General features: G+C 35.1%; 1 protein-coding gene across 1 annotated transcript in view; it reads right to left on the bottom strand.

Moving 5' to 3' along the window:
- Nucleotides 1–16,655, bottom strand: part of LOC131856892 (uncharacterized) — a 59,894-nt gene extending 43,239 nt beyond the window's left edge. Inside the window, exons 1-5 of the mRNA XM_059208848.1 lie at nt 13,097–16,655; nt 11,915–11,984; nt 11,321–11,831; nt 10,995–11,204; nt 10,786–10,873 (exon numbers count right to left, since the gene is read on the bottom strand). Coding sequence (XP_059064831.1) covers nt 10,786–10,873; nt 10,995–11,204; nt 11,321–11,831; nt 11,915–11,984; nt 13,097–16,655 — 4,438 coding nt within the window. The remainder of the gene's footprint in view (nt 1–10,785; nt 10,874–10,994; nt 11,205–11,320; nt 11,832–11,914; nt 11,985–13,096) is intronic.
- Nucleotides 16,656–17,434: the final 779 nt, after the last annotated feature.

The raw sequence follows: 17,434 nt of genomic DNA, 5'->3' as shown, positions 1-17,434 counted from the left end.
CCATTGGAGACGTGGAAGGGCCCTGGTGCTACACCTCGATGACAGTATCATTGATGTCACGACCTTCTTTCCATGGAACTTCATTATTTTGGACTACACCAAGATATTATACCAGGGATTATATGTACATCGTTTACATAGATGAAGTGTACTTGTTCACCGAATCACGATTCGGGGGCGGTCAGTTTGTATAGGCAACTGTGACCAGTATATTTTGCCCTTACATACTAGCCAGTGAATCTCCTTTGCATTCACATCATGTGTGTTGTGAGACCCCATTAGAGATGTGGACAGGCCTTGGTGCCATGCCTTGATGACAGTACTGTTGATGTCACGACCTTTCCATGGAACTTTGTTATTTTGGACTACACCCCCTTTTTCACTAGTTATGATAGTCCTCATCCAGCACTGAGGTTTGTTAGGATACAGAGGAGATTCCCAACGCAGAGGAGGTCCTCTCATTAAAATTGTATAACTGTTCTTGTATGACTATGCTCTTTTTATAAAACGGTTCATTTCTATGGTTACATAGCTGATCTTCATGCATTTGTCTCGATTATGTTTACAATTTACATGTTTGTCTCCATACACTTTATATGTCTACAAACAAATACACTTTATATGTTAATTTAAATTTAATAAATATAATCCTTTCTCTAAACATGTCATATCATTAAGTCTACTCTAAAAGGATTAGTGTTGATTTCTGTAATAATGCAATTTTGATATACAATGAAATTGAGCAAGATGTGAGATATTAATGTGAGATATGGAATAGAGATGTGTAAATTGTGAAGACTTGGATTGAAGACAATTTTCTCTCCTTCATGATAATGCAAGTATGTCAATGATTGATTTAAGATAGATCAACAAGATTACTTGAGGTTAGGTTTTAGAAATGCATTATTATTACAATATAAATAATCCATTACATATCATCAAAGGGAATGGGGCAAGATAATTGAAGAGAGAACTAGACTCCATGTATAATACTAACAAATAGTTTAAAATAATTTCATAAGTGATCAAGAAAGAAACTTAAAAATTGAACATAAATTAGATATACTAGAAATTATCGACAAAGTTTTGAAACATGTGAAAAATATGTTGGCCACGCAGTTCGCGGAACAACGAAGTCGCATAACATGCTATATTAGTCACATTCATCGTTTCATGAGGCTAAAGGAACAGCGAAGGTGCATAACACGTTATGTTTGTTGCATTCACCGTTTCGCGAGGCTAAAGAAAATGTTGGCCACGCAATTTGTGAAATAGCGAAAGTGGATAGCACGCAATGTTAGTCGCATTCGTTGTTTCATGAGAATAAAAAAACATGTTGGCCATGCAGTCCTTGAAACAAATGCGTCTATTATGGCTCCAAAATGACATTACGGATTACTAACACGCGTGTTAGTCACGTGTTTTACACTGTCGATTTTGAAATAAACAATTGCGATTGACTAACACATCGCTATCACGTTGTATGAAAGGTCCATTTTGGAGCCAAAATAGTCATGGCCCCTTGAAACATCGAAGGCGCATAACACATTATGTTAATCACATTTGTCGTTTTGCGAGGCAAAAGAAAATGTCGGCTCCGTAGTCCATGAAATAGCAAAGGTGGATATCACACAATATTAAACGCGAACGCATCTATTCTAGCTCCAAAATGATAGCACAAATTGACTAGGACAAATAGGTCCTAAGGGGTCTTAAGGGCTCCTAATAGGTCCTAAGCAGTCTTGATGAGTCTTCAGGGATCGTAATAGGTCCTGCTAGGCATAATAGAACTTAATAGGTCTTAATAGGTCTTAATATACCATAATAGGACCTAATAGGTCCTAATAGGTCTTATATGCCATAATATGACCCAATAGCTCCTAATAGGTCCTGCTAGGACAAATACGTCCTAATATACCATAATAGGACATAATAGGTCCTATTAGGACATATAGGTCCTAAGTGGTCTTAAGGGGTCCTAATATGTCCTAAGGGGTCTTAAGGGGTTTTAAGGGGTCGTAATAGGTCCTACTAGGCATAATAGGACCTAGTAGGTCCTAATAGGTCCTAATATGCCATAATAGGACCTAATAAGTCCTAATAGGTCCTAATATCCCATAATAGGACATAATAAGTCCTAATAGGTCCTAATATCCCATAATAGGACCTAATATGCCCTAATAGGTCCTGATATGCCATAATAGGACCTAACACATCCTATTATGCCACAATAGGACCTAATAGGTCCTAATAGATTCTACTAGGACAAATAGATCTTACTAGGCATAATAGGACCTAATAGGTCCTAATAGGCATAATAGGATCTAATCGGTCCTAAACGGTCCTAATAGGCATAATAGGATCTAATCGGTCCTAAACGGTCCTAATAGGTCCTAATATGCAATAATAGAACATAATAGGTCCTAAGGGGTCTTAAGGGGCCAGGTAATAGGTCCTAAGGGGTTTTAAGGGATCGTAATAGGTCATAAGGGGTCTTAAGGTGTCTTAAGACATGTGATAGGACCTACTATGCCATAATAGACATAATAGGGTCCAATATGCCATAATAGGACCTAAAAGGTCCTAATAGGTTCTATTATGCCATAATAGGACATAATAGGTCCCAAGGGGTCCTAATAGGTCCTAAGGGGTCTTAAGAGGTCGTAATAGGTCATAAGGGGCCTTAAGACATATAATAGGACCTATTATACAATAATATAATATAATAGGTCCTAATAGGTTCTAATATGCCATAATAGGACCTAATAGGTCATGATACCTATCCTACTGGGACAAAAAGGTCCTGATAGGCATTTATAGGACCTAATATGTCCTAATAAGCCATAATAGGACCTAATAGGTCCTACTAGGACAAATAGGTCCTAATATGTCCTAATATGCCATAATAAGACCTAATAGGTCCTACTAGGACAAATAGGACCAAATAGGTCCTAATAGGTCATAATGGGCCTTAATATGCCATAATAGGACCTACGAGGACAAATAGGTCCCAAGGGGTCTTAAGTGGTTGTAATAGGTCCTACTAGGCATAATAGGACCTAATAGGTCTTAATAAGTCCTAATATGCCATAGTAGGACCTAATAGGTCCTAATAGGTCCTACTAGGACAAATAGGTCCTAATATGCCATAATAGGACCTAATATGTTCTATTATGCCATAATATGACCTAATAGGTCCTACTAGGGTAAATAGGTCCTACTAGGCATAATAGGACCTAATACGTTTGATTATGCACTAATAGGACCTAATAGGTCCTAAGAGGTCTTAAGGGGTTCTAATAGGTGCTAAGGGGTCTTAAGGGGTCGTAATAGGTCCTACTAGGCATAATAGGACCTAGTGGGTCATAATATGCCACAATAGGACCTAATAGGTCATAATATGCCACAATAGGACCTAATAGGTCCTAATATCCCATAATAAAACCTAATAGGTCCTAATATGCCATAATAGGACCTAATACATCCTATTATGCCATAATGGGAGCTAATAGGTCCTAATAGGTCCTACTAGGACAAATAGAACCTAATAGGTCCTAATATGCCATAATAAGATATAATAGCTCCCAAAGGGTCTTAAGGGGTCATAATAGGTCATAAGGGGTTTTAAGACATGTAATAGGACCTATTATGCCATAATAGGACATAATAGGACCTAAAAGGTCCTAAAAGGTCCTATTATGTCATAATAGGACATAATAGGTCCTAAGGGGTCTTAAGGGGTCCTAATAGGTCATAAGGGGTCTTAAGACATGTAATAGGACCCATTATGCCATAATAGGACCTAATAGGTCCTGATACTTGTCCAACTAGGACAAATAGGTCCTACCAGGCATTTATAGGACCTAATAGGTCCTAATATGCCATAATAAGACTTAATAGGTCCTATTATGCCATAATAGGACCTAATAGGACCTACTAGGACAAATAGGTCCTAATATGCCATAATAGGACCTAATAGGACCTACTAGGACAAATAGGTCCTAATATGCCATAATAGGACCTAATAGGTTCTAATCGTTCCTAATATGTCATAATAGGACTTAATAGGTCCTACTAGGACAAATAGCTCCTACTAGGCATAATAGGACCTAATAGGTCCTAATAGTTCCTAATATGCAACAATAGGACCTAATAGGTCATACTAGGACAAATAGGTCCTAAAGGGTCTTAAGGGGTCCTAATAGGTCCTAAGGGATCGTAATAGGTCCTATTAGGCATAATAGGACCCAATTGGTCCTAATATGCCATAATAGGACCTAATAGGTCCTAAAAGATCCTAATATCCCATATTAGGACCTAATATGTCCTATTATGCAATAATAGGACTTAACTGGTCCTAATAGGTCCTACTAGGCATAAGAGGGCCTAATAGGTCCTAATAGGTCATATTATACAGTAATAGGACCTAATAGGTCCTACTAGGACAAATAGGTCCTAAGGGGTCTTAAGGGGTCCTAATAGGTCCTAAGGGGTCTTAAGGGATCGTAATAGGTTCTACTAGGCATAATAGGACATAATAGGTCATAATATGCCATTATAGGACCTAATAGGTCCTAATATGCCATAATAGGACCTAATACGTCCTATTATGCCATAATAAGATCTAATAGGTCGTACTAGGACTGTAAATAGGTCGTACTAGGCATAATAGGACCTAATAGGTTCTAGTAGGACAAATAGATCCTACTATGCATAATAGGACCTAATAGGTCCTACTAGGCACAATAGGACCTAATAGGTCCTAATATGCCATAATAGGACCTAATGGGTCCTTATAGGTCCTAATATGCCATAATAGGACCTTTTAGGTTCTAATAGGTCCTACTAGGCATAATAGGACCTAATAGGTGCAACTAGATCATAATATGCCATAAATAGGACCTAACAGGTCCTAAGGGGTCTTAAAGGGTAAGTGGTCCTAATGGGTCCTAAGGGGCCCCAATAGGTCTCAAGGGGGCATAATAGGTCCTATTATAATTTGAATTTCATTTTGGTTTTGGTTCTGGTTTTTCAACAATTTCATTTTCATTTTGTTTTTTCAACATTTTTATTTTTATTTTTGTTGTCATTTTGATTTTGGTTTTTGTTTTGATTTTTGTTATGGTTTTGTGTTTGTTTTTGTTTTGATTTTTGTTATGGCTTTGCTATTTGTTTTCGTTTTGATTTTTGTTTTTATTTTTGTTTTTATTTTGGGTTTAGTTTATGAACATAAATTCTCATCAAGAAAAATAAAAATTATATAAATTTTTTTACTTAATTATGAAAACCTAAATTAACATTTAAAAAAAAACCTAAACTAATCAATTCAAAAAAAAATCTTTTCATAATCAAGTGAAAATCTAATTTAACTTAAAAATTATTGTGTTGGATTGAAAAATATATATTAAAAACTAAAACTTGAAAAAAAAAATGGAGTAGGCTGCCTACCTGGAGGGCTTGGTGGAGGCTAGAATCGGGATCCCAATTAGAAAAAATGAACCGGGTCTCATTTCAATTTTTTTTAATAAGGCTCAGGATCCCAAAGCATACAAGATCTTGAATCATTTTTTGGTTTGGGATCCCGTGCCTAATCGGGATCCCGTTTCATCGCCTATCCGCTTAAGTGGACACAACTTCTTGCACTTACCGATACACACACACAGTGTGTGTGTATGTGCGTGCGCACGAGAACATATACATAATAAATAAATTTAGTTTGTTATGTTTGAACAATTAGGACATTTCAAGTTTATTATTCGACTTCTATCTCCATATGGTAACTAGTTGAGCCTTCAATTTCAAAATGGGAGCTTGGTAGTTTAATCACATATGAACTTATGCATTGGGCCATCTCATAGGTGTAATAGAGAATTATGTTCTTGGAAATTTAGACTCATTGTATAATTGCGAATTCTAGTATCTCAATTAATTATTTTGAAAGAATAGTCTTAATTTAATAATGATATCTCATTAATGATAAGATTAAGAAAAGTATCATATATTTTATATAAATATGTTTCAATAATCATATTGCCAAAGAGCACCACATTTATGAAAAATTAGAATGTTGGTGATTACCCAACCTATAGTTATATTGAGTTATAAGAATTATTTGAATAAATAAGATGTGAGAAACATTATAAGAAATCCAAAGGCTCATCTTCATATGGGTATTAACTAGGTTAGCCGAATTGTTGTGAAATTGTAGTAACCTATTATGGAGCCAATGCCTCTAATGAAAGTATAGAGTGAGAGGAAATATTAGTTGGAATCGATTTATTAAATGAATGTGTGTTATAGGTTGAGATGTGAATACACCCTATGGTTGTGGTGCCAATCCCTCATCACTATCGTTATGAGGGATGACTAAAGGTCTCCTAAGAAACCATAAAACCATTGAAATGAAAGTAGGATAAAGTGGGGATCTTAAGGTGTGTGGAGGTTAAGAAACAATGTTTCAAGAAGAAGTGTTGTTGGCAACACGCCCACACTAAGGCTAGAGGAAGAACACATGCCAAAATTATGATGTACAATGGAAGGAAGTTTATACCAAGAACTTAAAAAACACACTTCTAAGGGTATAAGTATTATTAAATTGGTTTTTATTTATTTAAATTTACTCTAGTTTTCATGTAGAAAATGTTGGGCATTATAGTGTAGGACCACAACATTCAACCTTTGAAACCCATTAATGACCTATATGATTAACTAGACACTAAAATTTGTTTAAAAAACAACCTTCAATATGGACACTTATTTTTTATTGATTACTTGTTGCATTTTGTCTATCCCATAGGATCCACGAGACGATGAAAAATATTTGTTATGTGAAGAAATATACAACACCCTAATCACAACCATCATCTTCCTAGCAGTTGTACCCTAAAAATATTCATCACGTGAAGAAATATGTTACTTGCAAATGTGTTGAAATTCACGCAAGCAACATGGAGAAACATGTCACAAATCTAAAAAATATATTTTCATTAATGACATCCCTAGGTATGATATGTTTGGTTGTGAATAGGTCAAAAAATTTGTTACAAAAACATTATAAAGGGATGACAAAAAGAAAACATGGAGGAAAATCCTAACCACTATATTAAATATAATTTGAGTTACTTTCATCATATATTCTTCTCAAATCCACACTTATGTGAATAAAAATGACTTATTAGTGACTTCTAATTTGATGTGGTTGTAGAGCTTTGTTAAAATGATTTTAGGATTTTCAAGCCATTTACTCCATAAAACTACTAATAACATGTAAATACAACACATTAAAATTTTAATTTTTGAAAATTTATTGTATTGTATGCCAAACTAAGGAGAAAAGTAATTAGCCGATAGGCTATATATAGAGTGAAACCCCACTGGTTTCTCCTCATGTCCAATGCCTGAAAAAATTCACAACTAAAAAATGGTGGCCAACAATTTTTCATTCTTTTTAATTTTTCATTATTTCATTGCGGCAAGGAAAAAACAAGAAACGTCATGGAAACAAGAGACGCAAAGCGTCATGTTCCTGCCGAGAGGAGAATAGAAAATGTATGGATGGTACTGGGGAGTGTTAATGTATATGCTAGATATAATGGTAAAGAACAACAAAAGTTAGGTGTCTGTATGATTGAAATGTAGATGGGAGGGGAGAAAAGTAGAAGTTGTATGGTGATCTTATGTTTTGATTAAAATCTGTTTGAGTTAGTTAGAAAGTGGATTTAATTTTTGTTGTAAAGTAATTATATATGATATATAATAATAGTATATTTATATTAACTAAAATTGAGTATCTTGTTTATTGAAGGAGGTATAATGAAAATGGTGCTTTTTAATAAGAAATTAAAAAAAGTTAATATCAAGCAATATTAACTCGTATATTTCATATAAACATTTTGAAATATTATTATGTTCTGTAATAACATTGTATCAAATTGATGTGTATCGTTATTTATAAATCAGAGACCTTTTTTGAAAAGAAATATAAAAAACAAATATTTCATATCACTGAGAAGAACAGATTAAGAATGGTAGCATGAATATTTGCAATAGTAAATTTATTAATTTAGGCATTTTTGTTAAGTATCAATCGAGAACAGTGCTTAAATTTATCTGTAGCAGTCACAAGGATATATCTCTTGAGCAAGACTAAATTGTATATATGACCCTTTTCCATGGGATCGATAGGCAAGTCTTTCACTATGCCAAGTATGTGTAATTTGATTGTGGTTATACATAATGACAGAAAATATGTATTTACTTGAGTGGATCCCCATTAAATGGTCCCCCTATCTGTTTCATATAGGATGCATCCGCACTGTAGCAGGAATCTGCTGTACTCCTGCACAAGGCAATTGAGGGGGTAGAGCTCGAAGTCCAAATGTTGCAATTCAAATTAAGTCGATAAACCCAATTTTTCCATTGATATAAAGATGGGGCAAAGATCATGCAATGCAAATCAGACGTAGCCTGTTGCATCGAACTAGATGGTGCTTGGCTTATGTGCCCTAGTTCAACTTTTCCTAAAATAAAACAAGCGGATACAAATAAGATTGTACCTGATGCTTCTTCTCCTTCTTTCGCTCATTCCTCTTAGGAGACTTTGTTTTGTGTTTGGTATGTGCTACTGGGTCGTAGCCAGGAGGGACTTCAGGCATTGATTTTCTGAACTGGGCATTTATAATAGCTGCTAAATCAGATTCAAGTAAACCGAAAAAAATACACAAGAAGAGATTAAGGCAATGGAGTGGAATGAAATAAATGATGATTAATTGATAGCAGGGCGCCTTCGAATCATACAGTACAGGTGCTCAACCTGTGATTAGAAACATGGTATATATATTAAATGCAAAACTGTAAGGCAAATTACTGGTTTTGTGAAAAATAGAACAGCGTACAAAGTATTAGTAGACTGTTTTCACAGTGATCATAGACTTCTCATAGGGCTAAAACTTCAATGCATGTAGACACCTTAATCAGTTGTATTGTAGAATCTGTTACCCCCATTTGGAGATTTAGTTGGATATAGCAGAAAAAAATTGCAATAATAAAACAGACCTAAACCTGGTTACCCAAAGAATGGATGTGTTCATTCGGTATGCCACAAAAGCACAAAGAGTCATTAAGTGTCACAAATTAAAGAATACAGAGTCATTAAGTGTCCCAAGAAGTGTGTTTTTAAGTAATCCAAATAATATTTTTTAAAGAAAAATATAGAAACTGGTGCTGGAATAAAATCCAACCCAGACCCAGCAATCCAGAGAACGCATTCCTTTATTATCTCAAAAAATAAAAAGTTATACTTTAATAAAAAAAAATGAATAGGTGTATGAAATAAATCTAAACTGAACTGAACTACAGACACATTTTAACTAAGTATCTTCAAAGATTCGAAATAAAAATAGGTCCAAAGAGTTGTAGTCGAATGGCTTAAAATGCCTAATCATAAGAAGAGCAACTCAAGTTCAAATCACAATTCAAGCAGGCATACTTATAAAGTGTACAAGCAAAAAATTAAAAATTAACGGCTATTCGATATAAATATGAATCTAACCTGACACTTGAATAATTAAGTTTAAACATGGGTTTAATATCTCTAATGTAATCTCTTTATATTTTGTCAGCTTACCGCATGGATATTAATGTATTACAGTTCTCATTCAGTGTTGATCTTATGAGACTAATCATATGATACCAGTCCATAGATACCATGCCTAAAATGTGAACAGACTGAAAGAAATCAGCACACTAGAATTGTTGAACTTATAGCGTAATTTATGACTTTAACTTTATTATCAATATATGGAAATTTTGGAAACAAGAAGATAACAAAATAACTAAAATCACCACTACATCATAATATAGAGATAAAAAGTAAAACAAATAGTGAAAAAGGTTGAAATAGCCATATGAGTACATGATATGTAAATTCAAATAATGTTACAGAAATGCAGAGCAAATGAGAAGAACTTATCTTTAAGACAACTGAGGCTGACTATTCATGTTAGTGATCTTCCATTATAAGGCAAAGGCTCAGTGAAATCCAAAATTACTCCACTTTGTTCTAATTCTAAGTAGTAGGCTACATAGCTGTAGTTTTTAAAATATATAAACATACATGTTGTACTTTTTAAAATATACAAACATACAGGACTGCTTTCTGTCACATGATTTGAAAGATACAATAGCAGACTTAATTATAGGTAATCATAGAATTTGCTGAAAATTTTTAGTTCCAGTGAAATAAGAAGACGTGAATGTTCTTAATTTGTGGAGTCAAAATTCATGCTATAAAAGTTGTAGCTGCTGGCATTTGCTGTGTTCGTATTGAGATTGTAGCAAAGAGTCGAAGACCTGCAAAGTGGGTAGACAATATTTAATAATATGAGGGAGAAGTGTAAGATGGTAAATCTGAGAATAAGAGGAGAGGAATGTGTTATTTGATGAAGGTGTTGTAAGGAGGAGCAACTGCTTACCTGTGTTGTATGTTTCTGGATTAGTGTGTGGTGGCAGAAGTGTGGATGATTGTATTTGTTTGGTTGAGAGTGAACTCTCCTTGGGCAGAGAAGTCACGGAGAACTTCGATCACTTTTGATTTGTCGTTTATGTAATCTTGAGGTGATAAGTCTTGTAGAGTGGGCATTAGCTGGACTGCTATAGTGTTCTCTATGATGCAATTGATTTTCTGGTCAGGAGCTATTGTGAGAGTTGACTTAAGGTGCAAGGAATATTCATGTTTGATGTCCTTTTGGCACTTTGGACAGTAGGCAGTGTTGCCATGGAGCATGCCGAATGTGTCAAACTTGTATTTGCAGGCAGTGCAAGAAGCAATGAAGGGGTTGGAGAATGCATTTGTAATAGTTAATTTGCCTGTGACCTGCAACCATAAGAAGGAAACAATTATATAGCTGCCAAGACGATGGTTTGTTGGCAAACATGTGCAAACTGTGGAACAATACAAAAGGCATGCGAACTGTGTAAAATTTGGTTTTTCTTACCTTGTTGGTTGATTCCATGAGTGCTGTTAGCTTTTGCAATGTTCTTTTGTCTTTGAGTGTACAAATGAATGTAGCAATGCCTGTGCGGAATGCATTTTTGAGATCAGTTCTTTTCACAATGTTTTTGAACAACATTTGTGGAAGCTCATTACTTTGTAGTTTGTTCTCTATTTCTAAATAGTGTTGTGTGAAGTTAGCATTCATCCATAGCTGCAAAATAGGAAAGAAAATACATAAGCATGGTGTGTAAAGGGAAAGTAAAGAATGATGGAGGTTGGTTTGAAAAAAAAGTAGAGATAAGGGAAAGAAGTGTGAGAGCTGTGAACCTGAGCGTTATCATTGTGTGCATCTTTTATTTCCAAAGTGTATTGTACACCAGATCTCTTTGCTGCAACTACCAAAGCGCCTATTGTGCCAATAGGATAGTCACTTGTGTTATTTAGCAAGTGCCTGATTGTGGTGTTTGGGATGAAGTTGTAGTCATGTAAAATACGTGGAATTACTTGGAGAGTGCTTGTGTCCTTGAGGAGAAGAACACAGTCACAATCACCTCTGTCGTAGTCAGTGCGTGGAACAACGTCAAAATCTGATATAGAGAGGTCCATGCCTACGATGATTTTGTCTTCAAATTTGTGTAGTAAGTTGTTGCTGACAGTGAGGGTTATTGTCATTTCACCCTTCAAATCTGTGAGGTCTGCACGAAGAACTTCTCTAGTCTTGTTCACTTTGTCCAATGTTGCTTTGTAGATGACAAGAACATCTCCTTGAAAATTGTTTCCAGCTTTTCTGGCATTTAGGTCGTCGATTGATAATGAAATTTCATTGTTAATTTTGGACCTGTGCAAAGAAGGAAGAGTATTAGTACTATAGTAGTAAGGAAAAAGAGAATGTGTAATGTTTAGATAGTGCATGTATATTACCTTTTGCTTGTGTTCTTGTCCATTATCTCAGACTTTGGTGCTATTGTTGTATGTTGTTGCATTCGTAATGCTGCAGAAAAATAGTAGAGTGTTGAGTAATGATTATGTTATTTGCGTATTTTTGGGAAGGAAAAAAAAGTTGTAAATTGTGAGTGCTCTATTGGGAAAGTGAGTTTTGTGAAAATTTTTGTTGAATTTTGCTTGTTTGAGGCGGATTGATTGAATTTTAAGGATTGTGAATTGTTAGAATAGCTGCGAGGTGGTCAGTCCAATATGCTTCCATCCTATTAATGGTGCATATGTTAGTAGTTGAGTTTGACCATATGTGATCGATTAGTGGCTTATTTATGGTGTGCGTTTCTTTTAAGAGTAAATGTATATTGTACTTTTGCATATGTTTCTCAAGCACTTGTTTGGATTTGGTTTGTGTGGACATGTCAATATTGAGGTCGCCAACAATGTAGAGTAGTGTATTAAGGTCTATGATGTTTAGTATTTCATCAATAATTGTTGTAATTTGTGTAATTGGAGTATTTGGCTTTGCATAAATATTGCAAATGTTTAGTTGTGTAGTTGATAATATTATTGTTAGTGTAATTGCTTCGATATTAGTGGAATGATGTGTTTTGGATTTGGAAATAGGATACTTTGTATTTGTTAATGTTGAGATTCCATGGACATTATACATTGTATACATATTAAAGTGGTTGGCTAGAGGATTTGTTTGAGATGGATGTATGTGTGTCTCTTGTAGGCACAAGATGTCTAAAGACATTAAGAGGTTGTCATTGAGTATGTCGAGTGTGTGTGCCTGTAAGGTACGTGTGTTTAGTGTGCATATTTGCAGGTGGTCAATGTTGTTGGAACAAATAAGTTTGTTGTCAATATTCCATTGTGCAGTTGAAAGTAGACGCAACATTTCTATGTGCACTTTTTTTTTAACTTTAAAATTTGCTGGAGTCAATGGGTGTATGAGGTATAATTTATCAAGTGTTTTAGTTCGTGATAGTGTTGTGTATGTTAAGCCATGTTGTTTAATGCCAGTGGGGTCAAATGCCATAGCATCCATTGTAAGGCCTTGTGATCGATGTATAGTACGTGCACATGAAACTTGAATTGGAAATTGTTTCCTTATTGTAGTGTGTGGTTGTTTATTTAGTTTTTGTATTGCTTTAGTTATACGGAGTATTGGAGTCCAGTTTGTTTGAATGGTGGGATTGTAATAGGGTGCAAGTTTTTTGCGTTGTTGTATTCCTACTATTGGGTCATTGAAATCAATCCAAATGATGTCAATGTGATTGTGTTTTGTATATATTTTGAAGATTCCATCAGATCCATTGACAAGGCCATCTTGAGTATTGTAATTGCTAGCATATATTTCAACTAGTATATTTGGTTTGACGTGAATTTCGGAAGGCAAAGTAGTTGTGTGGTCATACAAACGAATTGTGTCTATATTGGTTTCTTGCTCATCCAATGCATTGAGGACAATTGTTTCTCCTGGAAGTTTTGTTAGCATTTTATTATTGTGGTTGTGTACATCAACTTTTCTATAGAAGAGGTGAGGTAGTGTTGGGTCAACTGGTGGTTCCTTTAAGCAATGTTGATTAAGATAGTCAATGTCATCACTTGTTTGTGCAGCGACACGCATTTTGTTTAAGATATAGATGAAAGTTTCATCTTTTTGTCGCATAGTTTTTGTTAGTGGGTAGCACTTGACATTGTCGATCCAGAAATTATATGGCAACAAATCTGTAGCAGTTGGCTTGTTTTCAAAGATAATGGAGTCAAGTACTGGTAGTGCTTGGTAGAGGTCACCACAAAATATTGTGTCCAACCCACCAAAGGATGTTGTGGGTGTTTGCATTATGTCACGTAAACGTTTGTCTATGTAACGGAGGAATGTTGAGCCAACTAAAGATATTTCATCAATTAGCAGGATGCGTAATTGGCTGAAGTGTTTTGACATTGTATCTAGAGTGTCAATGCTAAGTGGTACAAAGTTTGATTTGTTGAAAGGTATGTGGAATGTTGAATGTAGTGTAGTTCCACCAACATTGAATGCTGCTTTTCCTGTATATGCAGTGAGTAGTCCTTTTGGTTTGTCTGGATCATTGTCAATGGAAGCACTGTAAAGGCGGAGAAGTGTTTGGTAGATAGCTTTTGCTGTGAATGTCTTTCCAGTTCCTGCTCCGCCAGTGAGGAATAAATGCAAAGGTGTTTGCATGTTTTTCATCTTTTTAATGGCAATGTCTTTGACAATTGCTTGTTGCTCTATGTTTAGCATTTGTCTTAATTTGTGGTATTCATTGTTATCAATGATTTGTGTGTGCTTTGCAATTTCAAATGCACCATGGACAACTGTATCTGTAGTTTTGAGGCTTTTTTTGTTGATATCAGGTCCTATGTCGTATAGCTCATCTTCATTGAATTTGTTTGGTACATGGACATCGTTAACATCGTTAGGATTTTCTGTATCGAGTTCATTGATGGCTTTGTCAAGGTCACCCCATGTAGGGTTAATAGTAAATGTAAATTTTGCACAGTTTTTTAGTATTGTTTTCTCATGGTGTGTGTATGCACTTTCCCATGATAGGAAATTATCTTTTAGTGTGGTTTCATTGAGGGTAAATGGTACATATAGCACTAGTTTCTCTCTACAATAGTTTTCTATGTCAATATGTTTGTTGTAATTGATAAACCTTATTATGTTTGGTTTTGCTTTTTGCTTGATCTTGGTGCCATCTTTGTTATAGGTAGCAACAAATTCAGCAAGGCAAATAGCAGCGATTGTGGGTGGTCGTTGTATGTAGTAGTGCATCAGAGATTTGCAAATAATATCTTCAGAGTCATCTAGTTCTTTTCTCAATTGTTTTGGAGGTTTTAGTATAAATGTCCTTTCATCATCAGGTCTTGTGTCAATGAATATGCATTTGCGTGAGCTTTTATTCAATGGGAGGGAGAGGACAATGTGGGCAGCTTGTTGTGATGACATTTGTTGTAAGTTTAGTAGTGCATTGCCAAGTTTCTTTATCATTTGTATTGCATCTATGTTTTCATGTTGATGCTCTTTACGTATTTTGTTGAATGCTTGTGTCATTGACTTGTCAACTTTTGCAATGTAGGAACTGCAATACATTGCTGCTGCATATGCATTTAGTATGAATTGTGCATCTGTATTTGCGTTCCATAGCAAGGGCATTTGTTTGGCAAAGCTATTGTTCCATATTTGTGAGGGCTTTCTTTGTAGTAGTAACGTTGGCCTCTGGATTGTTGACCTTAGTGCTAGGATGTATTCATCCTCAGTTATTTGGATTTCATCTAAGAAGTCTTGCACGGTGCAAGAGGCATCATAATTTTCTATTTGCAATGTGGAATATATTTTTGTAGAATTTGACATTATTTTTTCATTTTTTTCTAATAATGGTTCAAGTATCATTGTGTTTTGCATTGGTGGAAATGGGAAATTGTATCTACAATTTGTCTTTTTGTTTCTTCTGCATTGCTTTGTGTGGTGATGCTTATGTAAATTTGCAAGTGAATTGTCTAAATGTTCTGTGCTACAAGTAATGTACTTATCAACAAACTGCACTATATCTTTAGTTGTGGCTTTCCCGTAGATTGGTGCATCTTTGGTCCATATGAGGAAGTGGTCATGTTCATTTCCTCGATTTTGAAATTCAGTTACTGAGAAGTAGTCACTGATGTCTCCAAAGAAACTATTATCAGATAGTATTAGTTTTTTCATTGCATTTATTCTATGCCTATAGTATCGTGCACATGTCACTGGATCTTTTTTAATAAGTTGGAATTTATGGTTTCCAATTTGAGTAATGTCTCTTTGTTCATCTACTTTTGAGTAGTGTAAATCATGCAGTTGTTGAAGAGTTGTCATCAAGGGTTCCCAATTTTGCTCCGCGCTAGTGAATGTGAGGAAAAAAGTTGGTGGCCCTAGTTGTCGGATCATTGCAAAGACATTTTTTTTTAGCTGATGTGTGTAATCTGGAGAAATTCTAATTCTTTTAAAGTCAATGTAACCAATATTTGATTTTAGCATTCTTTCTAGGTTTGGCTTTTCTTTGACATCTTTTGCAATTAGCTTTTTGCCTTTAAGTTGTCCTTTCCGTATTCTTACCCACATTGTTGAGATGACTTGTTGTATAAGGACTTTGACAGTTTTGAAAAACAGGTTAGTTGTGTGATATGCAAATTGTCTATGTGAGGTTAAGAGTTCCCATTGTGCAATCTTTTGGTATGTAAACCTTTTCGTAATGTCATCATCACGTGCGCTGCCAAAAAAAAGTGTTGGGAAGTTCATTTCTTCAGCATATTTGTCTTGGAAAATGCCTATGGGACAATTGTCTTGTGCGGGAGAAATTTCTAGTATTTTATCCTGCATTTGGTGTATGCACCTAGATTCAGTGAATCCGTGTATCAAAGTTTCTGATGGTTGTTCTTGTTCCATGTCACTATCTGTGTCAGTATCAGTATTATTTATTTGTATTGTTTCTTGGTTATTTGAATTGTGTTGTACGATGGCTTGCCAATCTTTGTTGATTTGCACATTTTGTAATTTGTAAAGTGGTGTGCTTGATAGTTGAAACAAAGCTTGCATTATAAGGTTTGGGTGCACCATTCCTTTCTGGAATGCGTTTTTGTACTCCGGGCGCCTCTTTAGCGATACTGCAATTGTTGTTGTGCTGTCAGTAGATTGTGGTAGTGCTGTTTGTATTATGTCCATATTTGCTGGGACATTAATTATCGAGCCGGTCAAGCCTAGTTGTGGTCTTCTATGGCCTAGTTCCCAAATTTGTGCAAATGCAATTCTCAGTGAGACCAATCGTTCTTCTAGCTGGGATAGATGTTGTACATGTTGCAATGGTTTATTAGTACGAATGTTGTGTGGTGTTGAATATTTTGGTAGCACATGTTGTTGTAATGCATTGTTACAAGTTCGACATATTGTATTTCTTGTTGTAGTACGATCAAATTGCAATAGAGTTTGATAAGTGTTTTTTTCTTTGTCTTTAAATACCCTAGTTTGTTTTTTAAAGTGTAACATTAGGCAAATTGAACAAGTATACTTAGGAGTATCTTGTATTCTGTCTTTAAAAATTCTTACTGGTGACAGTGAACTAGTCCTCTTATTAGTTTTTTGTTGAAATGATGGGTTGATTGCTATTGGTTTGGGGATATTGTAATCATTGGCAGCTTCAATATTTATAAGCTTTTCACTTCTAATTTGTTTTTTTAGTTGACGAAGTGTGATTGTTGAGGAGTTTGTGTTGGTTGATTTTGCTCTTGTACTTATTGTCATATTACCTATTTTTCTTTGTTGATGTTCAATATGTTGCGTTGACTGATTACTAATGGCTAGGACTTGTTCCAATTGTTTTTTTGTAGAACACGAAGGCATAATCTTATCTCTAAGTGTTCTTTTTAATGTGCGCAGTGTTAGCTTTTGTGTGTATTTGGTATTTTCATTTCCTATTTCTAACAGTGGCTCAAAATGCCCTGAAA

Source organism: Cryptomeria japonica, chromosome 7 (genome assembly GCF_030272615.1).
Source record: "Cryptomeria japonica chromosome 7, Sugi_1.0, whole genome shotgun sequence".
In the NCBI taxonomy this organism is placed as follows: domain Eukaryota; kingdom Viridiplantae; phylum Streptophyta; class Pinopsida; order Cupressales; family Cupressaceae; genus Cryptomeria; species Cryptomeria japonica.
This window is presented reverse-complemented; position numbering and strand designations above follow the sequence as displayed.